Source organism: Leopardus geoffroyi, chromosome C3, assembly GCF_018350155.1.
Source record: "Leopardus geoffroyi isolate Oge1 chromosome C3, O.geoffroyi_Oge1_pat1.0, whole genome shotgun sequence".
NCBI classification, from domain to species: domain Eukaryota; kingdom Metazoa; phylum Chordata; class Mammalia; order Carnivora; family Felidae; genus Leopardus; species Leopardus geoffroyi.
The window spans coordinates 153,263,750-153,291,329 of record NC_059338.1 but is presented as its reverse complement, the minus strand read 5'-3'; the positions used below and the strand labels follow the sequence as shown (position 1 = coordinate 153,291,329).

The 27,580-nt window shown below is 40.6% G+C and overlaps 1 protein-coding gene across 1 annotated transcript in view; it reads left to right on the top strand.

Annotated features, from left to right (window-relative positions):
• SPIDR (scaffold protein involved in DNA repair) overlaps positions 1-27,580 on the top strand; it is a 490,431-nt gene that overhangs the window by 338,187 nt on the left and 124,664 nt on the right. The window contains exons 9-10 of the mRNA XM_045455385.1: positions 3,936-4,131; positions 5,818-6,065. Of these exons, the coding sequence (XP_045311341.1) occupies positions 3,936-4,131; positions 5,818-6,065 (444 nt within the window). The remainder of the gene's footprint in view (positions 1-3,935; positions 4,132-5,817; positions 6,066-27,580) is intronic.

The window sequence follows — 27,580 nt, the reverse complement described above, 5'->3', positions numbered from 1 at the left end:
CTTTAGTTGTTTCATACAAAATTTGGTATATTAAAGTTACATTTTCACTCAGTTAAATGTTTTATTTTATTATTTTTTAAAATTTTCCTTGGTACTTCCTCTTTGACCCATGGATGACTTAGAAGTGTGTTGTTTTTATTACTGTTTGTTATTTTATTTCTTTATTTCTTAGTTCTCTTTTCTTTCTGTTGATTTTTAGTTTACTGTGTTTCAGTTCTTTTAAATTCATTCAGGTTTGTCTTATGGCCTATAATATGGTTTTTCTTGGAATATGTTTTATGGGCTCAGTAAAAGAATGTGTATTTTCGCTGTTGTTGGGTGGAATGCTCTATAAATGTCTATCAGATCCTGTTGATTGATGGTATTTTTTACTCTTTGGTATCTTTACAGACATTCTGTCCAGTTGTTTTATCAGATGTTGAGAGACAGCTGTGTGGTCTGTATTTCTAATTGTGGATTTGTCATTTTTCCTTTCAGTTTTATCAGTTTTTACTTTATGTATTTTGAGTCTACATTGTTTGGTGCATATTAAGATGGCTGTGTCTTCTTGGCAGACTTACCTTTTTATTATTATGTAATGTTCCTCTGGTCTCATAATTTTCTTTGCTCTAAAACTGACTTCATCTGATACCCTGCTATATTTTCATATTTTTCTTAATGTCTATGTGATGTATTTTCCCCATCCTTCAACCTGTATCTTTATATTTGAAGTGAATTTTTTGTAGACAGCATATAGATGGATCATAATTTTTAATCCAGTTTGCTAATCCTTGTCTTTTACCTAGTTTATTTAGATCATTTATACTTAGTGTAAATATTGATATGTTAAGACATAGGTCTACCTTTTTACTTTTTGTATTCTTCATGTTGTTCTCTTTATTTTCATTTCTGTTTTTTTTTTTTTCTGGCTTCATATGGGTTATCTAAACAATTTTTAGAATTTTCTTTTGATCTATATATAATTTTTTTGTATGTATCTTTCTTACAGCTATTTTATTGATTGCTCTAGGCATTCTATTTTATACATATAACTTACCACAGTCTACTGGGTCAACATTTTGCCAGTTTTTATGAAGTATATAATAAACCTTATCTCTTATATCCTTTTAACTCTTCTTAATTAGAATATAATTTTTTAAAAATATTGGTTTTGCATGCATTTAGAACTATATCAGACATTGTTATAATTTTTGCTTCAACTATAAATACAATTTTGAAAACCCTACAGGAGTAGGAAAGCCTGTTGTACTTACCTGTATCTTTCCATTTTTATTTCTTCCTTCCCACAGATCTTGAGGTTCTGTTCATTGTTTTTTAATTCTGGTTTTGTTATTATTATTGGTATTGTTGTTGTTGTCCACATTGTTTAATTTCTATTTTTATCTTCAAGTTCACTGATTTCTTTCTGTTTCCTCCATTCTGCCATTGAACCCATTGAGTTTTTATTTTCACTATTTTAATTGGTTCTAAAATTTCAATTCTAAAAATACCTATTTTTTGCTGAGACTTTCTATCTTTTCATTTGTCTCATGTGTGTTCATAATTGCTTACTGAAGCATGTTTATAATGGCTGCTTTAGAATCTTTGTCAGATAATTCTAAAACTGTTTCGGTGTCATTTCAGCATTGCCATGTATTATGTTTTTTTCTTTTGAGATTTTTTTCCTTGTTTTTAGTATAAGAAATAACGTTAGATGGTAACCTGTACATCGAGGTATTATGATATGAGAATCTGGATCTTATTTAAACTTGTTTTAGGGGAATTTTTCTGACACTGCTCTGAGAAGAAAAGTGGAGGGAGCTGGAGGTGGGGGGCTTATTACTGCCAAGTGGAGGTAAAAGTCTAAATTCTCTTCTTGATCCCCATTAATACTTGAAGGGTGAAGAACTCATTGTTACTGCTGAGCAGATGTGAGTTCCAGCTTCCTGCTAGACCTCAGCTGACATAACCCTTGCTGGGAGGGCCAGGGGTGCTGCTTCCCACATGGTTTCCACTGATAACACTGGAGGAAAGTGTGAGGATAGAGGGTAGCTACAGTACCACTGGGTGGAGTTGAAAGTCCTGACACTCTGCTGGGCCTACTCTGACTGTACACCAGAGGGGCAGGGAAGGGTACTTTTTACTGATGTCAGGTGGGAGTGGAAGTCCAGACCCCAGGTGGTCTCCACTGTCATAGTGTGTGTGTGTGTGTGTGTGTGTGTGTGTGTGTGTGTGTGTGTTGCAGGGGCAGGGATTGATCAGGGAAGGCTATTATAAGCCTGCAGGGATGGAAGTCCCAACACTCTATCCTGCCTTCTCTCACACTACCCCAACTGGGCTTTAGAGACTTTTTATTACAGCCTGATGAGGGTGCAAGTCAGGGCTCCCCACTCATCCTTTTCTCATGTGTGTGGTAGTGAGTCACAGGTCTTCTGTGATGTTTGCCTAGAATAGAACAGTCATTTTCTAAAAGTTTTGTGTCTCACCAGGCTGCCCCTTCCCTGACCTTTGGTTGGAGAGGGTAAGATTTTGCAGGGGCTTTTTTATCTGTACGCATCATTGTATTAGGTTGCCACCTTCTTCAGTTTGAAGTCTGAGATATAAGAGACAAACAGAAAACCCAGAAGCTCACCAGTATGTTGTTCCTTAGGTCCCAAGGTCTCTAGGGCCTAGCTGGCATGCCTTCTTCCCACCTCTCAGTATCTTCTTATGTTTAGTTGATATCTAATGTCAGGCATTTTAGTTGTGCTTAATGGGATAAATTAGAGAAAAAGATGTCTGCTCCTAAATGGAGTGGAAGTGGAAGTCCTAAAATTTCCGTGATGTGTAGCAGCATTACCTCTTTTGAGGAATGAGTGTTGAAGAGTCTTCTCAAATCTGGTATTTGAATGGAACCAGGAAAATTTTGTCTTTTATGTTCCCAGACTCCTTTTCTACTTAAACATGAGGCATTTCTGTGACTGTGCTCCATTTGATAGTGAAGGTGGAAGCTTCTTTGGGACTTGATGTCGTGTTCTTTGAAAGATTAGAGCCACCAAAATGTCTAAAGGTTTTATTTATAAATAACATTTCTTTTAATGTCTGGGCAATTCTTTGAGCCTGTTGATAGTCTTTGCTTACTCCCTTAATTTCTTCATGAAGCATCCTAAGGCCATCACCTACTAGACTAGGAGATCTGAGGAAGCTTTAACCCAGGTACTGACATGGTCTTCTTCCATTCCCCTTATCCCAACACAGGACTTACACTGGAAAAGTAGAATTCATTCCATTGACATTCATTCTTCAGTGTGTGAGGGTGGGTTTCACTCTTGTTTGTTTGTTTGTTTGTTTGTTTTATTGAAGTATAGTCAACATACAATATCCTGTTAGTTTCAGGCATGCAACATTGTGATTTGACAGTTCTGTACATTATACAGTGCTTACCATGATAGGATACCATCTGCCATCATACAAAGTTTTACAGTGTTATGGACTATGTTCCCCATGCTGTACTTCTTATCCCCATGGCTTATTCGTTTCATAACTGCAGGTTTGTACCTCTGAACGCCCTTCGCCCATTTTGCCCATCCCTGCAAGCCCATCCCCTCGGATGACCACTAGTTTGCTCTCTTTATTTATGAGACTGTTTCTGTTTTTGTTTGTTTTTGCTTTTAGATTCCATATATAAGTGAGATCATATGGTATTTGCCTATCTTTGTCTGACTTATTTCACTTAACCCTTGAAGTCTGTGTCACAAATGGCAAGATCTCGTTCTTTTTATGGCTAAGTAGTATTCCATTGTATATATGAACCACATCTTCTTTATCCATTCATCTGTTGCTGTCACTTAATGGGCTGGCTTAGTTTTGTCTTTCCATAGCAGGCGAGTCTTTGCCCTTTGTATTCCTGATTTAGCAAGAACATGAGGGGAATCCAACACGGTAAATAAATTGTTATATTTCTTTCTCTTTTCCAGGCAAAAGCTTGTTATCCCAAATGGAAGTTGCCCTGTTATTCTGAATACTTATTTTTGTCAGAAAATTGTCACCAAAGAAGATTCAAAAATAATACGTGAAGTGCACTGTTGGGACACACCCCTTCCAAGAAGAAGTGTCACTTTGGCCCAGGTGTTTATATTTACGAATCTAACAATTAAATCTCCCGAAGGCCAGGTAAACCTTCATTGGTTTAGAGGCTTTACGCTTTGTAATAATATTGGGATTGAAAGTGAAGATGTTTACCTTTGGTTTCCCTTCAGATATTCAGCAAACATATATGCCCAAACAGCTTGTTATTATTGTTATGCCTGCTGTAGTTCAGTGTTTAGCTGTGAGCTTTCACAGTATTTCATCTAATTGTTCATTTTTTTTTTTTTTTATTTTAATTTTTTTTTTTTTTTTTCAACGTTTATTTATTTTTGGGACAGAGAGAGACAGAGCATGAACGGGGGAGGGGCAGAGAGAGAGGGAGACACAGAATCGGAAACAGGCTCCAGGCTCTGAGCCATCAGCCCAGAGCCGGACGCGGGGCTCAAACTCACGGACCGCGAGATCGTGACCTGGCTGAAGTCGGACGCTTAACCGACTGCGCCACCCAGGCGCCCCTAATTGTTCATTTTTAATCTTTCTCCTAATCTGTCAAAATAAATGAGTTTTCATTTTTTTCAATTCTCATTTTGTAATTGTCTAAGAATTTTGTTTAAGCTTTTAAGTTCTTAAATACAAAAAAAGTCACGTTTTTCTTTTTCTAAGTATCTATATCCCTTGGGACAGAAAGAACCACATAAACTTGAGATTATACACTGAGATTATACATTGCTTTTTGGAATTTTATTGGCTTTCCCTCATGATCATTTATCAAGATGAATTTAGGGAGCCCCTGAATTTCCCTTTCAACAGGCACGAAGGGCCCTCTGGGGACCTTTCCAGGCTCTAAGTGTCTGTGACTCCAGGTCTACCATCTCAGGTTCGCCTAGTTAGCTGAGTTAGCACCGAACAGAAGGCTGAGACTGCCAGGTAGTGTGAGGGGACATAAGAAAGAGAAACGTACACAGACTTTCATGTTGTTTGTAAATGTCGTCAAGCATCCTCCCCCTTTGATAACCAAAAGAAGTGTATGAAGGGGATTATGGGAAAAGGAGGGCTCTCTAATCAATTTAATTTATGGCTCAAAGTGTATTACTGCTTTAACATATAGTTGTAAACAGCTACAGGATATTAAATTCATGAAATACTTAATTTTTCTGCGTCTCTATTTTTATCTTTAAAATGGTAGTAATGATAATCTACCTGCTTGGGTGGCTATGAGGTTAAATATGTTTGTTATATAAGTAAGCACAGTACATAAAGAGTGCCTGGGATGTGTTCTAGAAGTGTTATCTTATTACAATATTTAATACTATTGTAAAGCGTTGTTGGGAGGCTACATGAGCCTATAAAGTACCCGGCATAGTACACTGCATATAAAAAGCACTTAATAATATGATTTATTTTTTAAACCCTAGTCATTTTTTGTTTTTCACTTTGTCCTGCTGCGATTGCTACCTCATACAAGAATTTTCTAGATTACCATGAAGTACTGTAATAGCAGGACTTTCTGCCTGTTTTCAAAGACTCAGGACAACGTGTGCTTCCACTGACTGGAAACACTTTTTGCTGTTTCCATGTGATTTCTCACATTGCCCGCCTCAGCAGCATTAGTTACGGGGCAGACACAGAGACCCACACCATGTCTTTTCTCTTCGTCATTCCTTTGGTGTTGTACAGTTACATCAGAGATTGCCTGAGAATATCATTACTTGGTGTGTGCCATGCTGTTATTAGTTAAACTGAGATTGTTCCTTTGCATGTCTTGGCCAGGTTATGTGTAGTGATCTCACTACCATGAGGACAGAATGCACCCGTGGACATGAGGAAACCAAGCAATGCTTCCCAGCTCAAGCTCCCCTGAGGGACTCTCTTCTGGATGCAGTGGAAAGCCAGGGAGCTGCCCCATGGTCAGGAGTCAAGGTCCGAGTGGTGGTACAAAGAGTTTACTCTCTTCCCTGCAGGTATCAGCAGGGAGGTGGCTCAGCTGTTCCACCGGGCCCAGACCCATCCAGAGCTCGGTGAGTGACAAGACACAGGCATGTGTGCTAGAGTCACTTAGAGAAAGTAGAGACCCTTCCTAGAGAAAGCAGAAATTCTTGGCTACATTCACCATATACATGAGTTTTGGGTTTTTTTGGGTTTTTTTCTTGCATCAAAATTTGGGACATGTGGTATAACAAAGGAATCCCCCTGTTTACTTAATATAAAAAGTCCTACTAAAAATTTAATTTGTTGCATTTACTTTTACCTTTAATGGTTCATATTACTGAAAGTGATACAAACAAGAAATACTGGTATTGTTCTAGAAAAGCCAAGACATGTGATTATGATACCTAAAAAGACCACTGCAATGTCTATCAAGTTTTATATATCTTAAAAACCTAATAAATGGCAGTTAGTAAATCCGTGGCTTTCAGAGAGTGCTATTCTAACCTATAGAACTTTCTACAGTGATGTAAATGTTGTATATCTGTACTATTCAGTGAGGTAGCCAGTGACTACATATGGTTACTGAGTATTTGAAATATGGCTAGTGGAACTGAGGAACTAAATTTTAAGTTTTATTTAATTTTAATTAACTTTAATAGCCCCATGTGTCAAGTGGCTACCTTCGTGTATAGTGTAGCTAGCTAGCTACATGAGCCAAACCTATAATTCAAAGTACGTTGTTTAAACCAACTATGGGAATGACATCTTTCTACTCGTTTTTAGGTCCTTCCTGTGTTTTTTCAAATAGTTGTAGTCATGTCATTGACTGAAGAGTTTATGTCAGAGCCTTGGCATAACCTTTTGAGATTATATTTCTTTCTATGTGACATTGCCCTCAAAGCAGTGAGGTGGATTTACAACATAATAGAAATTAAAAGAATGGATATCAATTTATCAATCACTCTTTTCTGTCTAATTTTAAAAGAAAACACATATTGAAGAAATAGTAACTACAACAATATCCTATTTTTATAATGCCTTCTGATGCCATTCAGACAGAGTAACAGGAAACAGTTCTTTGTTGATTATGAATCCTCCTCAGGTGGATGGGCACTTTATTTGAAAGTCCTACGGATTTCAAAGTCTCCTTCAGATGTAGTTAGAGAACATTTCTTTTGGATTTATAGGAAAAAATTTATTTTGTTTGCAATATGTGCGTGTGAAATGATTTTATCATTTTCAAGGTTTTTATCATGACTTACAGCTAGAGACCAGTCTTATACTCTTTCTCTGAGCCAGTTATAGATCAGACATAGGTTTGGTTTTGTTTTGCTTTTTCCATGGAATGTATCCAGCATTAGGCTTTGGAGAAGGAACTACTGAGTAAGCTAAGCAGTGATGATCTTGGTAAAGCTCCTCCAGCCCAGCACACAGACCACCCTCAGAAGAGACTGGGGACAGGTGAGACTGAGTCACAATGATGAGAAGGCAAGGTGAAAGTGACAGTGAGTTTGCTTTGCTTAATTGTGAGTGGCACCTTGAAGTCTGTCCCTCCAGCTCCTTTGGTGGTACTAGTTTTACTTGCTGAGCATGAATATCAGAGAAGGGTTGGAGACCAAAGTCTGCTGAATTGCTGCTGGTGGTTGGCATTATGAATGCTGTGGGTTGTGCCTGAGAACATACACTGGGACATGTCACATGACCCCGGGCTCAGTTGTGGATTGAAAAAAGGCGAGGCATAAACCTCAGAAACCAGAAAATAGCCTTCAGTTATTCAGATGTCCTTAATATGCATCGTATGTGCTGTGTTTCCTGCAGCACACTTGAGATCGTACAGTGCTGAGGGTACAGGGTATTAGTCGTATCACAAATGAGGAAACTGAGCTTCAGAAAGGTTCTTACTTGCTGACAGTTACACAGGTGGACAAAAAATAATAACATCATGAGATCCAGAATCCCCAAATGCCAGGGTTGCAGAGAGTATGGAGCTGAAAGAAAGAGGGTAAAATTGAGTTAGACCAAGCTCTGCCTAGTTTAAAGCTGACGGGGCGGGGGGGGGGAGGGGGTGGTCAGGTCACTCTGGGCAGCAGGAGTGGTAAAAGTGCCCAGCCCTGAGGAGAATTGACTGGACTGTGTAGGAAAATGAACCTTTGGACAGAAAATCATGGCATCTGAGCTTGGGTTTGAGGACAAGACTTCTGAGATGTCTTTGGGGTACATAAAGGTATTATTGTATAATGATTATTAATGTTTTATAGATTCATAATGCTATAACAATGATCAAGCTCCAGTTTACACACAAAATTAATATAGAAGTAAAATTATACTTAACATTGTACTAATTCTTTGCTAATGTATCTACTTAAAAAGCACATCAAAATATCTGCTTTGGAGAATCAGTTAGCAATATGTTTTCTAATGTAGAATTTTTAATTTATACACATGTAACATGTATATAAGAGAAAACATTATTTAAAAACTTAGGTTTAGGGGTGCCTGGGAGGCTCAGTTGGTTGAGCGTCCGACTTCGGCTCAGGTCATGGTCTCGCGGTCTCTGGGTTTTAGCCCCGCGTTGGGCTCTGTGCTGACAGCTCGGAGCCTGGAGCCGGCGACGCCTGCTTTGGATTCTGGGTCTCCCTCTCTCTCTGCCCCTGCCCCGCTCATGCTCTGTCTCTCTCTCTCTCTCTCTCTGCCAAAAATAAATAAACATTAAAAAAAATTTTTTTTTTAAAGACTTAGGTTTATAGCTTGTAAGATTCCTATCTTTTCTACTTGCAGCTTCTGCCTGTAACTTTGGGTGGACTCCTGTGCAACCCAGGGAGTCAGTTTGTCCAGAGGTATGACTGCAGCAGACAGGAAATTGCACAGTGACACCTTACACTGAAGGCAGCCCCCGGTCTGCTCTCTCGTCATAACCTGCTATACTTCAAAGATCCAAAGATCTTTCTATCAGTGAACTGAAAGACAATCTTGGTCACTATGTGTTTTCTGTAAAGTGCCAGAAATTAAGGCCTGCAGAAAAAGAAATGACTGACATATAGTAGATATTTTGCCACAACAAGTTTCCCTTTTCTGCCCAAATGAGGTCAGATGACTCTTCATGGAGCACTGTAATGAGTCTTATATCTAACTTTACTTAGCACCTCAATCATAGATGTCAGTCTCAGTCTGTTCCCTATACTTTAGCAGTATCACTTTTCTAAGATCAGTAACAACTTATCTTCTGATGGCAGACCCCCAGATTGTTGCCAACTTTGAAATTAAAGGAAATTTATTTGAAAGTAATCAGTCCTGAACAGAGTCACATAGATTCAGTCAAGAGACTCATTTCCTGTGAGCTGTGAAACGTTATCAAATACATACTTTAGATTTCAGAAATATAACACCTAAGAGCCTCCTGTCCCTTGTTCCTCTGGATGACTTCCTTTAACTCAGGCTAATAAAGAAAACACTTCCACAAGATTTCTCAAAGTGTTACAGGTCAGAATAACCAGTACAAACTTAAGTTTTATAAATCACTAAAATCAATAGTAATGAAAACCCAACTTCAAAGGCACTCCCTAACCAATAATCTAGGCGGACTGTTCAGAGCCCAGATCCACCTTTATCTAGACCACTGTATATTGAATGAATGTTAAATAAATGCATGACTAATAAAGTAACAGGCTTTTTTTTTAGTGGAATGGGAGCACTGGTCTTGCAGATAACTTATAGTGGAGGAAACTGAGGAAAAGAAAAAGTAAGTGAATTCCCTAGTAACTGCCTACCTCATGGCAGAACAGAATCTGGACCATGTTACCTCACTCCCAGTCCATGTTGGCTGCCATTAAACATTGCCTTTCTTTCTCCCTTTCTGAAACATTGGCTTCCTTTCTCCTTCAGATATTTAACTTAGGGACAAGTAATTTAATTTTATCCTTTAAAGATGCACATTTTTTCTTGCCTGTCATTACAGAAATATTGATAATGGGAGAGTTTTTTGTGAGGGTATTTAATTCAAACAACTTGCTCAATGGTCTTGTGTTCGGACAAAAAGCTGGAAGGACAGAACCTCCCATTTACAGTTTTTTAACATCTTTTTTTTTTTTTAATGTTATTTATTTATTTATTTATTTATTTATTTATTTTGAGAAAGAGAGAGACAGAGACAGAGTGCAAGGGAGGAAGAGGCAGAGAGAGAGGGAGACACAGAATCCGAAGAGGCTTCAGGCTCTGAGCTGCCAGCACAGACCTGTCAGCTCACGACCTGAGCCAAAGTCAGGTGCTTAAACAAATGAGCCACCCAGGCGCCCCTCCCATTTATAGTTTTAATAGCTATTGTGCATTATAGTTGTATGGAAATTCATTGAGCTGAAGTCAGGGAAAGAGCACATTTTTCTTTCTCTGTATCTTGATATTGTATTTTCTCTTTTCATCTTTGACCTTTCCTTTCGTCTCTTGTCCTGCGTTTCTTCCTCCTTTTCACTAAGGGCGAAAAAAATCCACCATGGTCCTAGGACGGGTTCTAAGTCTGCAGTGATTAACAAAATCAAACATTGTCCTTATGCTCATGGAGCATATTGCCGTCGGGAAGTCCTGCACAGAACAATTAAAAACCAATACATTCATGATTATAAGTTGTGATAAGTGCTCTGGTGAGAAAAGTAGGACGCCATGAGGGAGGCCAGGGGAGGATTCAAGGATGGGTATTGTAAGGCAGTCCTATTTCAGGTGGCACCTGAAAGGTAAGTGGATGTGAGATAAAAACCAGATGAAAGAGAATTACAGTGGATGAGAGAATACCTTTGGAATCTCCTAGGCAGAAGAAGGAAGCGGATGTGGCCAAGGTGTGTGGGCCAGTGGGGGAGCCAGAGAGGCAGGCCGGCCGTAGGCTGCGCTCACAGTCCGCAGTGGTGTTGCCGTGGCTGCCCACTGACCCCAAATACAGTTCACGGGGTTTGAAGACGACTTTAGCTGCCAGGTGGAAAATTGTCAGGGCAGGGGAGGCACAAGGAACACGCCCCAGTGGAAGCTGAGAGACCAGGAGGAGGCACCCTGCCGGAGCACAAGTGAGCCTAGGTTCCAGAGTCTCAGACTCCCACATGGCACACTGAGAAATGGAGACAAGGGTCACCTTCTGGAGGCATGTGACGACTTAGGGGTGGCTTGGGTGTGGGGCGAGTGAAGTAGAAGGCAAGATTAAGAATGATCCCCAATTTGATTGCTTGATGGAATGATGAGCTATTTACTGAGGTGAGAAGAACTGGGATGAGAAGAGGTCTGGAGGGAAGCTTGAGAATTCATTTCGGGGCCTGTTTAGTTGGAGATTCCTGAGACATCTAAGGAGAGGTGTCAGATGAGAAAATTGGATATAAAGATCTCACATTCAGAGAAGGATTTTAGGTTGGAGATAAACATGTCGGCCTACAGCTGGTCAGTATGTATGTTCTGTGTGTATGCTTATTTTATTTGCTAACTTGAATAGGTTATATTTGTCCATGGTGCTGCGCTAAAGGCACTAGGCATACAGTGAAAGGCACATCCCCCCAGCCCTCATCCCAGGTGGTGCCCCCTGCTCTTCCTCCCCACACCTCTTCTAGGTATGTTGTGTCACAGCTAGTAAGTCTCTAAAGCCAGAGCAGTGGATAAGATCGCATTAGGAAAAAGGTAGACCCAAAGAAAAGAAGAAGTGATAGCATGGACTTACATGTCCTATAGCATTGGAGGACTGGTGAAAGAGGGGGCCAGCCAAGGGAGACTAAAGAGGAAGGGCTAATGATAGAAGAGTGAAACCCAGTGTACTGTGACAGGCACTTAGAATATAGGATTTCCCATATGTGCAAGTGGACAGCCAAGAGTGGTGGTGCAGAGAAGCCAATAAAATAAGGAGTGAAAACATGTAGTGCATTGCTGAGAGGCTCCTATGTAACTTTATGAACAGGAGATGCAGGGGAGAGGTGAGGCTAGAAGCTAGCTGGGGGAAGATGAAGAGTGAATGGGGTGTGGGGAGGAGGGACGGATTTTGATAGCAAGTGCTTTCTGATGCATAAGGGAATGAGAAAGTCAAACATTCAGCAGAATAACAAAACCGGGGAGGGCATTCTGGCTATCACTTTCGACACAGGTACCATTTTTCTTTTGAAAATGCATTGAGGTCCACTTATTGTGGTAAGCACTGAGTAATATATAGAATTGTTAAATTGCTACATTGTTCACCTGTAACTAATATAACACTGTGCATTAAATATATTGGAATTAAGATTTTTAAAACTGCATTGAGGTAGAGGCAGGCCATTAATGGGAAGAGCAGAAGACGGTCTGGAATCAGACTGGTGCTGGGTTCAAATGCTGATTCTGCCACTAAGTAGGGAGACTTGGGGCAAATTCTGTTTCCTTATTTGTGAAATTTGAATTATAATACTTTCCACAGTCCAGCTTCATGGTAAAGATTAACTGAGGTCATGTATGTAATGTGTTTAGCATTACGTTGTAATCTGATGCTTCCAATATAATAAGCACTCAATGGAAAGTGGCTTGCTAGCTCTTTAAAAGCAAGTGCGGGGGCACTTGGGTGGCTCAGTCGGTTGAACATCCAGCTCTTGAGTTCAGCTAGGGTCATAATCTCAAGGTTCGTGGGATCAAGCCCTGCATCAGGCTCTACACTGGGTGTGGAGCCTCCTTGGGATTCATTCTCTCTCTCTCTCTCCCTCTCTCTCTCTCTCTGCCCCTCCCCTGCTCGCATGTGTGCATGCTCTCTCTCAAAATAAATAAACTTAAAAAAAAGTTTTAATAAAAAAATTTTTAAAAACAGGTGCAAATACTTAAAGATCGTAAAATACTGACAGATAATGTTGTTATAATTATAAAAACGTAAAGTAAGCGAAGAAGATCCGATTACAAATCAGCATTCTTGTTAGCAGTGAGTCTGTTGCCTTGGCTATAGGGGAAGCTTGATTGAAGGTGGTTTTTACTTCTAACCTTTTGCACCCCACCTTGCCGCACCCCCTCATCAACAAGGAGCTGCTGCCCATTTACTTGAGAAAACAAACATTTATGTAAATTCATACATATGACATGTGACTACAGCCTTCTAAATGATGGAGGAATAAAAGTTCCTCTGTAATAACACCTTGCAAAAAAACTGCTGTAATGCTGGGTCCAGTGCTGGACAGTGCTGATAATTATGGTTGGTATATTTTTGTCTTTGTCTAGAGCATTTAAAAATATCCCATAGTCCTGGAGCACCTGGGTAGCTCAGTCCATTAAGCATCCGACTCTTAATCTTGGCTCAGGTGATCTCATGCTTCCTGAGTTCAAGCCCTGCTCCCTCTCTCTCTCTGCCTCTCTCTTTGTCTCTCTGTCTCTCTCTCTCTCAAAAATAAATAAATAAACATTAAAAAGAAGTAAAAAATAAAAACATCCCAGATTCTTGATGGTGAAAATGATCCAGTATTAAAGCAGCGTGAGGGACACAAACTAATAGATAGTGGATGAGATGATTTTTTTTTTTTTTTTGTATTGTAGTTAGTTACAGATGTGTCATTCTTTTCTATAAGGTTGTAAATTCCTTGCTGGTAAGGATTATGTGTAGTAGTGTTAGTATTCGTCAGTGCATTTTCTGCATATGCTGTTCCTGCTCTATATGTTCCTAAGTGTATTTCTGTTATACCCGTCTCTTTTTTTCACATGGGTAACTTTTGGCACCGTATTATGTCTGTGTGAGTGTCACTTCTCGCATTCTAGATGGCAGAAATGGACCCATTTTTCTATCCTTTATCTCATCTTTAAACTTTTATATTTTATTGATGGAGTGTCAGGTTTGTTAGCTGACTGAAATTTTAAATGCTTCCGAGTAGAATTAGAATTGTAGATAATTTGAAAACAGCATGTTTAAGTTCTTAACTATTTTCTAATACCAACCCATGTCATTTGATTCATCTTTATAAGGGACATAGCTTGAATGTGTCTCCTTAATGAGTTTATTGATAACGTGAAATTGAAATGAAAGTTTCCATGTTCTTTTCTTATACATTAAGTCATTGGTAGACTTGAAGAAAAAGATCAAAAGAAATGACAACAGCCTAGTGATATGAGTACAGACACTCATGAAAATAAAATTTTCATACAGGATGAAGATAGCTAAAGTAATTTTCCAGATTCATAGCATAGTTTGCATCTCAACCTGGCCTTAGTGGTTTTCCAGTGCCTGTTATTCATCAAGATGGAGAATGATTTCAAAGTGACCCTATACAGAAGGCATGGAATTTTCTGCCTGTTCTTGACCTCCTTTCCCTGGAAACTTTTGTTGCTGAAAGAGGCTGGAGACCTCTAATGGTCTGCACCCCTGCGCTTCTGTGCCTGCAGCTGCAATCTGGAGCAGTACTGTGGCCGCACTAGAACTTTCCTATGAGCTAGATTGCAGTTCTGGAATGTACTTTTCGGAGGCGACAGCATAAAAAACTATGCGAGACGGAACACAGACTGGCAGAGTCTGTAGGGGCAGCCACGTGCAAGCACACAGCGGCACGTGGCTCTGTAGCCCAAAGCCAGACAAGGTGAGATCGGAGGCAGTATCCAAGTTGGCTGTGGCTCTCGCTAGGCTGCTGCACTTCGCTGTCCCCTTTCCGCCCTGTCTGGCTCTGTCGAGTGACCGGTTCCTGCCTTGTCTTCCAGCTGCTGCCAGGCCCAGGGCCCTTGGGGCAGCCGGCTGGCCGTCTTGGCAAGCTCATCCTTGTGCTCGTTTCCTGGCTCTACAGTTCTAATTAGCTAGCGCCAAACCAACCCCATGCTCCATAGAAGACTGAGCAGACAGAACCTCCACAGCAGTTCTTGGCAAGAGTGTCCTGCTTTACAAGCAAGACATTGTGATATAGGAGCAGGTGCCCTTGTTTTGTTTTGTTTTGTTTTGTTTTGTTTTGTTTTGTTTTGTTTTGTTTTCTGGACCTTTTTGCCTGGCAGTGATATCATAAATGTTCTGAACCTTCACATTTATTCACATAGGTACAAAAAGAGAGCGACAGATAAAGATATCTAGACAGGTGCTTGATTACATAGTGACGGTAATGGTCAGGTATTGCACACTCCATGGGTACTTGTCAGTGCCTTCAGAATAAGCTCGTACAGATTTCCTTAAATTTTGCTTTTCCTGTTTAACCCTTTGGAATCAACCACTGTGACTCATCATCTTTTGGTACCAGACCATGAATGTAGTGGAGACTTAACAAGTACATGCAGATGGGGCAAAGTAGTAGCTGAGTGAGCAGCTGAGGGGGCGATGTGAAGTTGTGTGTTCTCCCCCTTTCCTTGGGATGTGCTGGTCCAGGGAGATGTACTGCAATGCTGTTGTTTCTCTAAGGACACTGACAAAGAGGCTAGTGCAGTGAGAATTGCCAGAAATCCTCTGCTTTAGGAAACAGGTGAAGTCTGGTCTGCACCAGTCTTATAGAAAATGAGACACTTGGACCAGAGGCCCCTGTACAGTGTTAAGTCAGTGTAAAAGAAGGAGGGAAGTGGAGGAGAAAAGAGGAGATGGCAAAGGAGGACTATTAGCAGCTCTTGACTGAGGATGTTTACAAAGAAAGGAGAAGAATCCAGTTGACAGTGATTTAAGAGTTTAAAGCATGTTACAATTAATGCAGAACTAAGAGAGGTCAAGAAAAAATTAAGCAGCCATGGGTAAAAGATGAAAGGATGAAAACATACCTTTTGACATTAAACAAAACTGAATTACTGGAAAAGGAAGGAACTGATGATTTGAATGAAACGAAAAAGAAGACTGAATCATCCAGTGGAAAACAGCAGGGATAGGTTTTTAGTACAGGTCTTCAGTAGCCTTAGATCTCACAGCTGCCGTGTGAGCTGTGTCCTGGGCTGCCATTTTGTTTCCTTTAAGTGCATGACTATCCTGGTATGGAATCTGATGCAGATGTACCAAGCTCTGGGGGGTGGGGGGTGGGGGGGTGAGGGAGGGAAGCGGGGGCAGGGAGGCAAAAAAAAAAGACCAGACTTTACTTGTATGTTTGGGAGTGGGAAGAAGAATGGAATGGATGTCTTAATCTCCTGGATGTTCTACCATTTAAACACACTTTTGGAAAACTTAAAAGTTATTTTGTTCAACTCTGTACCTCAAGTCTTTGCACCCAGATGACTTATAATGTAAGAACACTGGCTATCCAAGAAAACCACAGACATTGAATGGGGAAAATCCAAAGGTCTTGTGGGCCTGTCTTTATGTGAGCTATAGATAAGCGGAAAATTATGTTAACTAACCAGAATTTATTTTTTTTTTTTTTTAATTTTTTTTTTTTTTCAACGTTTATTTACTTTTGGGACAGAGAGAGACAGAGCATGAACGGGGGAGGGGCAGAGAGAGAGGGAGACACAGAATCGGAAACAGGCTCCAGGCTCTGAGCCATCAGCCCAGAGCCCGACGCGGGGCTCGAACTCACGGACCGCGAGATCGTGACCTGGCTGAAGTCGGACGCTTAACCGACTGCGCCACCCAGGCGCCCCAACTAACCAGAATTTAAATAAAAACTTGAAACCAAAAAAAAAAAAAAATAGTGGAAAACTGCAGTGACAGCAAAGACACTAGTAAGTCTTATCTCTACAACTTTTGGATGTAAGTAATCCAGTTTTTATTCTGCTCATTAAGGAATCTTCTTCAGAACAGATTAGAATGACATACCCTGAAATGATATACTTTGCACAAAGGTTACTATATACAGGTATTCCTCGCTTTTCTTTGCTTTTACAAAAGACCTACTTTAGTGCCTGTTTTTACTAACCAAAAGAAATCCAAAAGAGGAATTTCGCTTTTACGGAAAAAAAGTGAAAATGAAAAGCAAAAATAGCCTTCAGCGTTTGTACTACAGCTAGCTCTTCTAGACGTAGTACGTGCCCCCCAAGAGGGGCACTGCACAGCGCCTTCCTCGGAACTACACCCAGCATCTCAACATCAAGCCACCATAGCCTCCAACTGGGTCTGTGAGCATCTGTGCTTTGTCTTGATGTATTTTGTGCATCCCTTAGCAAGGTGTCCAAAGTATCAGAAAAACCTAATAGAGGTTATTTTGGGCGTCTGAGAACACTCAGAAATTTTTCATGTAAATTAATGGTGATTGCTTCTTCACTTGATGAAGGTTTTCATAGGAACATTCTACTTCCAGATAGCAGAGGAAACCTGTGTTTAGTAGCAAGTGTCAGTCCTCACACTAGGCTCTCTGGCAGTTTCTTCCAGGTGGTTCTTTTTGTTGTTGTTGTTGTTAATTTTTTTTTAATGTTTCTTTATTTTTGAGAGAGAGGGAGAGACAGAGCATGAGCAGGGGAGGGCCCGAGAGAGAGGGAGACAGAATCTGAAGCAGGCTTCATGGGGCTTGAACTCACGAACCAGGAGATCATGACCTGAGCTGAAGTTGGACGCTTAACCGACTGAGCCACTCAGGCGCCCCTCTTCCAGGTGCTTCTTAAAGAAGAGTATCTGGTGTCTGTCTTTTGGGTGGGTGGAAAGTGGGGGAGAGTACAGCCTGAGGAGTCAGGGTGGAGCAATGAAATCCCATCTGCGAGGGCTTTCTGACCCTGGGGTAGTGTGACTCCACCATCTCCTCTGTTTGGGGAGAGCCTGCTCAGTTAACGTTTAGTAAAAACACCAACTATGCTCATTTTCATACATATGTTCATATATGCCCCCTTATGAATGCTTAGAAGTTTACATAAGAAGAGACTGTTTGGGGAGCCTGGCTGGCTTAGTCAATAGAACATGTGACTCTTGATCTTGGGGTCATGAGTGCAAGCCCCATGTTGGGCATGGAGCCTACTTAAAAAATAAAAACAAAATAAAATAAAAAATAAAATGAAAAAGAAGAGACTATTTCTAGTCCCTGCCTCTTGAGGAGAAACTGGATGCTGTGGGACAGGCTCCCTAAATACCTGTTTAGAACATACGAATTTTGGGTGTGTGCACACATTGTCTTTTCTTTAAAATTTTTTAATTGAGATGAAATTCACATAACATAAAATTAACCTTTAAAGTATACGGTTGAATAAAGTGCCTGGGTGGCTCAGTCAGTTGAGCATCTCCCTTGATTTTGGCTCAGGTCATGATCCCAGGGTCATGGGACCAAGCACCTCATCAGGCTCCACACTGAGTATGGAACTTGCTTAAGATTCTCTCCCTCCCTTCCTCTCCTCCTCTCCCCACCCCCTCCCTCTCAAATTAAAAATTAAAAAAAAAAAAAAAAAATTAAGTATACATTTGAGTGGTATTTAGTACTTTCACAGTGCTGTGCAACTTCCATTTCTGTATAGTTCCAACACATTTTTATCATGCTAAAGAAAAGCCTGTACCCATTAAGCAGTCCCTCCCTCTAAACCCCTCTCCCAGCCCCTGACAACCACTAATCTGCTTTCTGTGTCTATGTATTTACCTTTCTGGATATTTCATTTAATTTTTTTTTTTCAACGTTTATTTATTTTTGGGACAGAGAGAGACAGAGCATGAACGGGGGAGGGGCAGAGAGAGAGGGAGACACAGAATCGGAAACAGGCTCCAGGCTCTGAGCCATCAGCCCAGAGCCTGACGCGGGGCTCGAACTCACGGACCGCGAGATCGTGACCTGGCTGAAGTCGGACGCTTAACCAACTGCTCCACCCAGGCGCCCCTCTGGATATTTCATTTAAATGGAATCTTACAATATGTGGTCTTTTTGTGTCTGGTGTCTTTCAATTAGCATAGTGATTTCAAAGTTCATTCATGTGGTAGCATGTATGAGTACTTCGTGTCTTTTTATGGCTGAATAATATTTCATCATACAGATACATCAAATTTTGTTTGCCCATTTATCAGCTGGTGGATATTTGAGTTGTTTCTACTTTTTGGCTATTATGAATGATGCTGCTATGAACATCTGTCTTGAAGTTTTTCACTTCTTTTGGGTATATCCCTAAAAGTAGAATTGCTGGGTCTTATGGTAATTCTGTGTTAACTTTTTGAAGAACCAACACCATGTTCCCACTGTTATATCCGAACACTTTATCTACATCCTTGCGAACACTTATTATTTTCTTTCTTTCTTTTTTTTAAATAACAACTTTCCTGATGGCTATGAAGAGATATTTTTACTTATTCCTTTCCAAATTATTTGCCATTTATTTCTTTTTCTTAACTAATTGCTCTGAGTAGAATTTCTAGTATAACACTGAATGGTAGTAGTAAACACTGCACCTTTTTTTATTCCCAACCTTAAGGGTGAAAAACTTTCAGTCTTTCACCATTGTGTAAATGTGTTTTTTATTTTTTATAAATGCCCTGTGTCAGGTTGAGGACGTTCCCTGTCCTACTTTGTTGTGTGTTTTTATCATGAAAGCACATTAGATTTTGTCAAATTCTTCTTCTGCATAGCCTAAAACACGTTTTTTGTATTATGCATTATATGGTTAAGAATCAGAGAAGTTAGTTACATATGATGATTCTTAGTAGAGAGTGTGTTATAACCAAATTATTAAAAATAACTGTTTTGAGTCATCAGGTTATGGAACTCGTTCCATTCTGCTTGATCCTTCTTTGCAATAGTATTTTCTGTAATAGGAGTTTATAAATGTATCTTTGCTTTTGTATTTAATTAGATTTGATAAACTTTTTATTTTAGAGTGGTTTTAGATTCACAAAAGTAATAGAGAGTTCTCACATACCCCACACCCAGTTTCCCTATTGTTAACATCTTACATTAGTGTGTGAGACTAATAACTCTTACGCTTATTAAACCAATATTGATATTATATTATTACCATACTATATTAAAGTACTTTATTATGCTATACTATATGCTATAATATTACTATACTATATTGATACCATATCAACTAAAATCCATACTATATTCCGATTTCTTTAGGTTTTCTCCACTGTTGTTTTAACGTTCCAGGATCCCATTCAGGACACCACATTACATGTTATTGTCATCTCTTCTTAGACTACTTTAGACTGTCAAGTTTATAGATAGTCTTTGTTTTTGATGACCTAGACAGCTTTGAGGATTTCTGCCCAGGTATTTTGTACAATATCCCTTAATTTGTGTGTCTTTGATATTTACACCAGTATAGGTTTGGGGGTGGAAGATCATGGAGGTAAAGTGCCATTTTCGTTGGATCATATGAAGAGTACATACAACATGATATCAACAGCATATCTCTGTTGTTGTTGACTTTGATTGTTAATGAGTTAGTGTTTGTTAGGTTTCTACACTGTGAAGTTATTTTTTAAAAAATTAATGTACGTTTTAACACCCATTTCATAAAGTCCTGGGAGCAAAGCTGGAGCATACCTGGCTGCCTTCGTTGGTACCTAAGGGAGTCTGAAGCAAGAGCGTCTGTGATTTTTACAGGATCAGAGAAGTAACATACAAGCCAAATTTCTGAGAAGTCTTTGAAGGTCATTTCTTATTCATGTTCATTTCTGTATTGAAAGTATAAGGTTGGGATTTCTTCCTTAAACATAAGTGTGTAGTGAGAAGAACGTTATTCTGGACATCAGAATACCCAACATCACCCTTTGCTAATGTCAAATGGGAATAATAAGGCCTATTTTTGCATGGGTTAAATAGCGTAATAGATGAGAGGTATTGTTCAATTAGCAGACCTTTATCTAGTTCCTATTGTGGCAAATCACACTGCAGTGCAAAAATTAAAAAAAAAAAAAAAAATGGCATTTACAAGAAAGAGAATATGGAAACTGGAACTCCTGTCCTAATATAGTTGTCTTAGGACATATGAGCAGAAGTCACCTCCATATCAAGACGTGCCCTGGATGACACACTAACCTTAGATTACTTAATGCCATTTGAGAGATAGGAAATACTATGTTGGAATGAATGTCATGTCTCTGTTGGAGCAGCTGTGCGCACACTCCTGGAGCTACGTTGCTGCTTTGTAGGCCTGCACGCCAGAGATGCACCTGAGTCTGCAGGGCAGCTGCCCTGAAAAATTGCCTTTAGGCCCCCCGGTGTATTTTTAGTCACCGAGTAGCAGTAAAAATTTAGCGTTGGATGAAAATCTCCAAAGTCAAGGGGCGCCTGGGTGGCGCAGTCGGTTGAGCGTCCGACTTCAGCCAGGTCACGATCTCGCGGCCCGTGAGTTCGAGCCCCGCGTCGGGCTCTGGGCTGATGGCTCAGAGCCTGGAGCCTGTTTCCGATTCTGTGTCTCCCTCTCTCTCTGCCCCTCCCCCGTTCATGCTCTGTCTCTCTCTGTCCCAAAAATAAATAAACGTTGAAAAAAAATTTTTTTTTAATAAAAATAAAAAAAATCTCCAAAGTCAAGATATCACTGCAGAGTTAACAGGCTTTTATATTTGTGGTTTGTGTTTCAATCAGAATCCCTCCCCTGTGTCATTTCTAGTTTATTTGTCCAGCTGTTTTTTTAATATTCATTTATTTTTGACAGAGAGACAGAGCATGAGTGGGGGCAGGGAGAGCAGACAGAGAGGGAGACACAAAATCCGAAGCAGGCTCCAGGCTCCGAGCTGTCAGCACAGAGCCCGACGCGGAGCTCCAACTCATGGACCACAAGATCATGACCTGAGCTGAAGTCAGACGCCCAACCGACTGAACCATCCAGGCATCCCTGTTTTTTTCTTTTCTTTAATTAATGAACTAGCTTCCATTTCTTTATCTTTGGTAAGAAGCTGTATCTATCACTGTAGGACTTTTCCTTAATCCTATTAGTTCAAAACATTTTGGCGGCTTTTATTCAGTCTTGAAAGAAAACCAAACTGAATTTATTCCAAATTAGAATCATTTGAGTTATAAGTGTGCTGTTCCTTTTCAGGTGCATGCGTTAACTCAAAATGAATAAAATACAATGTTTCCAAGGATGAGAGGCTGCGCACTGAACAGGAGTTAATTTTTCTTCATAGAGCTATATTTTTTCATGATTTGATTTGTGACTAAACTTTCAAAAACATGTTTTACAAAAACAAGATAAACAAATGTGTTATTTTCCCATAATGAATTGGGAAGCAATTTATTACTCTATACAAGGCCTTATTTTTTAAAAGGCTGTAGATATTATTTTGTATAATTATAATTTTTTTTTTTTTTAAAGATAGCTGTATGCTTTGAGGTAAGAACAAAATAACTGACTTTGAAAGTAATAGTTATTGGAGCTGGAAGTGAGGTTGGACAGATTAGCCCCGGGGGTGGGGAAGCAGAGGCCCAGCGTGAGGGGAAAGAAGGTCGAGGATCCTGGCTGCTGCTCTGAATCGCTACCGACTGTCTTAAACCCAGAGACACAGAGAAAGGGAAGGGTGGCTCACCCCCTTCTTCCCCTCCGCCCTCTCCTCAGTCTTAGCCATGGGGCCCGGCTGAGTGAGACCTTCACTGAGAGAACTGAGCCAGAGAGACAGAGAGAGGACAGGAGCCTAACCATCAAACTTCAGAAACAGAAGCCAGAGAAGATTGTAGAATGGACAAGTGACACTGTGGACAGCAAGCACATGGGGCGCCACCCATCAAAGGCTGCTGTCATTCCTGAGAAACCTCAGGCATTTGGTGTGAGCTCCATGGAGAGTGGTGAGGAAGAGAAGGGCTGTGGTCTTGCTGTGTGCAAGACCACGACAAAGGACAGTGTCATAGAACCCCAGGACCAAGTCTCAGCACCCTCCCCAGCCTCCTGACCCCACCCAGCCCCCTCCAGGGCCAATGCAGCACTAAATTCCTCTCTCCCCCACCATTCCTGTGTCTGTCTGGCCCTGAATGTATTCATGTGGCTACTTGGGGACTAAACCCATGGTTTGACCCCTTCTCCAGCCCCCTCCTGCCCTCTCCTCTGCCTGATGGAGGGAAAAGGAGAGGGTACACAGGATCCTGGAATTCTGACTTGCTCCTGTGCCAGAACCCAGTTCTCATCCTCTTCTCTCCAGGGATCCAGGCATCTTGAGTCTCTCCCCCTCATTCTCACTGCCAAACTGCCTGTCCTGGTATCCAGTTACCTTGGCCCCTTGCGTTCCCTGTTTGAGTCCAGACGCTTAAGTTGGGTTTTCAACAGTCCCAGCTTTCACTGCCAGGGTCCCAGTCAGATTCTGGGCAATCTTGCCCCAGCTATGCTTGTTAATCCTGGCTTGGAGCTCTTCCAGTAATGTGTTTATATAATCCAAACTCTTAGTCCTTGCTGTGGGGTGTGCAGCCTCATGGGAGACCTCAGGGCTTCCAGCCCTTCTCCTCTCCTGCCCTCTGCTCTCATGCCCTCCAGAGGAGTTGGGGGAGAGAGAGGTCTTTGTTTTCTCACCTTTCATAGAAAATGGAAAACGAAATAGTCATGGCCTCTCCTCACCCTTCTCATATGATACAGGATCTCCAACAAAGCTGGCTGAGACACTGGCTCCTTAGAGCCAACTCTCTCCTCCATCTTTTGGCTTCAGAGACAGATCTAACATAATCCCAGGGGCCTGGGTCCATGGGAGAGAAAGGAAAAGGGAGGAAGCAAAGAGACAGGGGTGCATCCCCTACCCTACACTCTTATTCCTTCCTTCCTAGGCTTTGATGCTTCTGCTAGCCCAGATGTCCAGCTCTCAGCCCTCCCCACTCCTTACTGGGATCTTGATATCATTTTCTAGGCCTCGTGCCATGCTCAGTTGCAGAGCTGAGTCAAATCCATACCACCACTGAGATCTTAGTAATTGCCACAGATGCACAAAATAAATAACCTAACATCACAAAACAAATTTTAAAAAATAAAAGTAGTGGTCATTATTTAATTCCACTGGTCTTCAGCTTTATTCATGAGGAATTATAGTCTCTTTTAGGAACCGTATCCATGTCAAAAATGAAATATTATACTGTCACTTAGAAATAAGGAATGTGAAAGCTCTTTATGTATTAATATGAAATGATTTTCAAGGATGTACTATTAAAACAAGTGAACAAAGTCCAAAACAATGTACAAAATATACTACCGTTTAGTTAAAACAGTGGTTGGGCACAAAATGGATTTAAAATTTTTTTTTTTCAACGTTTATTTATTTTTGGGACAGAGAGAGACAGAGCATGAACGGGGGAGGGTCAGAGAGAGAGGGAGACACAGAATCGGAAACAGGCTCCAGGCTCCGAGCCATCAGCCCAGAGACTGACGCGGGGCTCGAACTCCCGGACCGCGAGATCGTGACCTGGCTGAAGTCGGACGCTTAACCGACTGCGCCACCCAGGCGCCCCAAAATGGATTTAAATGCTTTAGATGCACAAAATATCTCTGGAAGTATACACAAGAAGCTGGTAACTTTAGTCGTCCCGTGGGAGGAGAACCAGGTGGTTGAGAAGAGGGAGAATAAGAACGTATTACCTATTTTTTTTTAAAAAAAACTCTCGTAATAAATGATCTAAAACAGAAGTTGATTGCCAGCTTTAAGTTTTGTTGATAGTGGAACCTCACTTTCAATTATTCTTAGTCCTGGAGTCAACTTTATGTGCTGTAAGGTACAGCTCAACACAATGAACCTCTGAATATTTGTTTCCAGGTGGTAGGATTTTTCAGCCTTGGTTTGGTTTAATGTGGTGTTCTGGGTTTAAATGTCTTTTAATAAAAATGTTACAGAATCATGGAATCTTGGAGTTAGATTGGCCCTGAGATACCGGTTGCAAGTTACTGGTTTGATAGTTGAGTCTCGGCTGCAGCAGAGGATTGAACTTGTCGGGTGCCAGACACCGGACTCTGACACAGGCCACTCATCGCGTGTACAGTTCTCACTCCGAGAAATTTCTCTCCTGTCTTGAGGCTACATCTCTTTTCCTGGCTCTTCTGACCCTCGAAACCAACACTTCCTCTTCGGGTCATGTAGAATCTGTTTGCTTTTATGCATGATGGCCTAACTATGCTGCATATTACACACATGATACATGGTTCTCATTAAAATCCTACTTCTTCCCCTGTATTAAAGCCTCTGAAGTTGCTGATGAGTGTCTCTATACTTGCCTTTGGAGTTACTGTTGGAGCACCTTATCTCTGTTAAATTTTGTTTTTGGAGATTCCGCCCATGAATCAGTTCATGTTTTCATCCTGATTCTAACATCTGACAATTACGTTATTCCTCCCCACTTTCTTTTTTAAGAATTATTGTTTTAGAGCAGCTTTAGGTTTACAGCAAAATTAAGGGGAAAGTACAGAGGGGTCTCATATACCTTCTTACTAACATTACTTGCCAGAATGGTACCTTTTTTTTTTTTTTTTTAACCAAGGCTTAATTCTCACTGATGCATCATAATCGCTCAAAGTTCATACCTTACATTAGGGTTCGCCACTGGTATTTTATATTCTGTGAGATTAGAGGGACATATAATGACCAATATGCATCATTATAATATCATGCAGAGCATTGTCACTACTCTGAGAGTCCTCTATACTCTGCCTGTTCGTGTCCCCTGCCCTACCCACCAATCTTTTAACCATCTCCATGGTGTGGCCTTTTCAGATTGGCTTCTTTCACTTAGTCACAGGCATTTAAGTTTCTTCCGTGACTTTTCATAGCCTGATAACTCATTTCTTTTTAGTGCTTCATTATATTCCATTGTCTGGATATACTACAGTTTGTTTACTTTACTCATTTACCTACTGAAGGATATCATGATTGCTTCCAAGTCTCAGTAATTATGAATAAAACTGCTATAAATATTTGTAGGTTTTAGTGTAGACATAAATTTTTACCTCATTTAGATAAATATCAAGCAGTGTGACTGCCAGATCTTATGGTCAGGGTAGGTTTACGAGAAACTGCCAAACTGGGAGTGCCTGGGTGGCTCAGTCGGTTAAACATCCAACTTCGGCTCAGGTCATGATCTCACAGCTCATGGGTGTGAGTCCCGTGTTGGGCTCTGTGCAGATGGCTCAGAGCCTGGAGCCTGCTTTGGATTCTGTGTTTCCCTCTCTCTCTCTACCCCTCCCCTATTCATGCTCTGTCTCTCTCTGTCTCTCAAAAATAAATAAACATTAAAAAAAATTGTTTTTAAGAAACTGCCAAACTGTTTTCCAAAGTAGCTGTACTGGGGGATCCCAGGGTTGTGGGATCAAGCTCTGCATCAGGCTCTGCATTGAGCATGGTGTCTGCTTAAGATTCACTCTCTCTCCCTGCCCCTCTCCCCCACCTGTACTCTCCTTCTCTCTAAAATAAAATAATAATAATAATATTCAAATAAACATAGGTTATACCACATACAAAGAAAAACATCATCCAAACTGAATCAATCACCTGACACCACCTAGACGGGTGAAATATGTGTGCATAGACTACAGTAAGTTCTTACACAATGGAGTAAAACGTCCTACTGTAACAGCAATGTTATGTTTAATAGAAAAATATTTTTTGAAAAGTAACCGTACTATTTTACATTCCCACCAGCGATGAATGAGACCTCCTGTTGCTGCACACCCTCGCTAGCGTTAGGTTTGTCAGTGTTCCTGATTTTAGCCATTCTAATAGTGTGTAATGGTGTCTGATTTCATTTCATTTTATTTTATTTTATTTTATTTTATTTTATTTTATTTTATTTTTGTTTAGGGGTTTTATCTAAATTTTAGTTATTTAACATACAGTGCATTATTGTTTCAGGAATAGAATTCAGTGATTCATCGCTGACATTCAACACTCAGTGCTCATCACAAGTGCCCTCCTTAATCCTCATCACCCATCCAGCCTGTCTTCCTCCCATGTCCCTCCATCACCCCTCAGTTTGTCCTCAATCCTTAAAAGAGTCTTTTGTGGTTTGTTTCCCTCTCTCCTCTTCTCCCCCCTTCCCATATGTTCATGTTTTCTTTTTTTTTATTTTGTTCCATGTTTATTTTTGAGAGAGAGAGAGAGAGAGAGAGCGAGGGAGGGACAGAGAAGAGAGGAAGACACAGAATCTGAAGCAAGCTCCAGGCTCTGAGCTGTCAGCACAGAGTCCCACATGTGGCTTGATCCCACAGAGCCACAAGATAATGACCTGAGCTGAAGTCAAGACACTTAACTAACTGACTGAGCCACCCAGGCACCCCTCGTGTTTTGTTTCTTAAATTCTACATACGCATGAAATCATACGGTATTTGTCTTTCTCTGATTGACTTATTCGCTTAGCATAATACATTCTAGCTCCATCCACATCATTGCAAAATGACAAGATTTCAGTCTTTTTGATGGCTGAGTGAAATATTCCATAATAAATAAATGTGTGTGTGTGTGTGTGTGTGTGTGTGTGTGTGTACACACCACATCTTCTTTATCCATTCATCAGTCGATGGACATTTGGGCTATCTCTATAGTTTGGCTGTTGTTGATAATTCTTCTCTAAACTCTGGAGAGGTATATACCCCTTCGAGTCTGTATTTTTGTATCCTTTGGTTAAGTATCTAATAGCGCAATTGCTGGGTCATAGGGTAGTTCTATTTTTAGTTTTTTGAGGAACCTCCATACTGTTCCCCAAAGTGACTGCAGCAGTTTGCATTCCCACCCACAGTGCAAGAGGGTTCCCCTTTCTCTGCATCCTCACAACACCTGTTTCTTGTGTTGTTAAGTGTAGCCATTCTTACAGGTGTGAGGTGGTATCTCATCATGGTTTTGATTTGTATTTCCTTGATGATGAGTGATGTTAGCATCATTCATGTGTTTGTT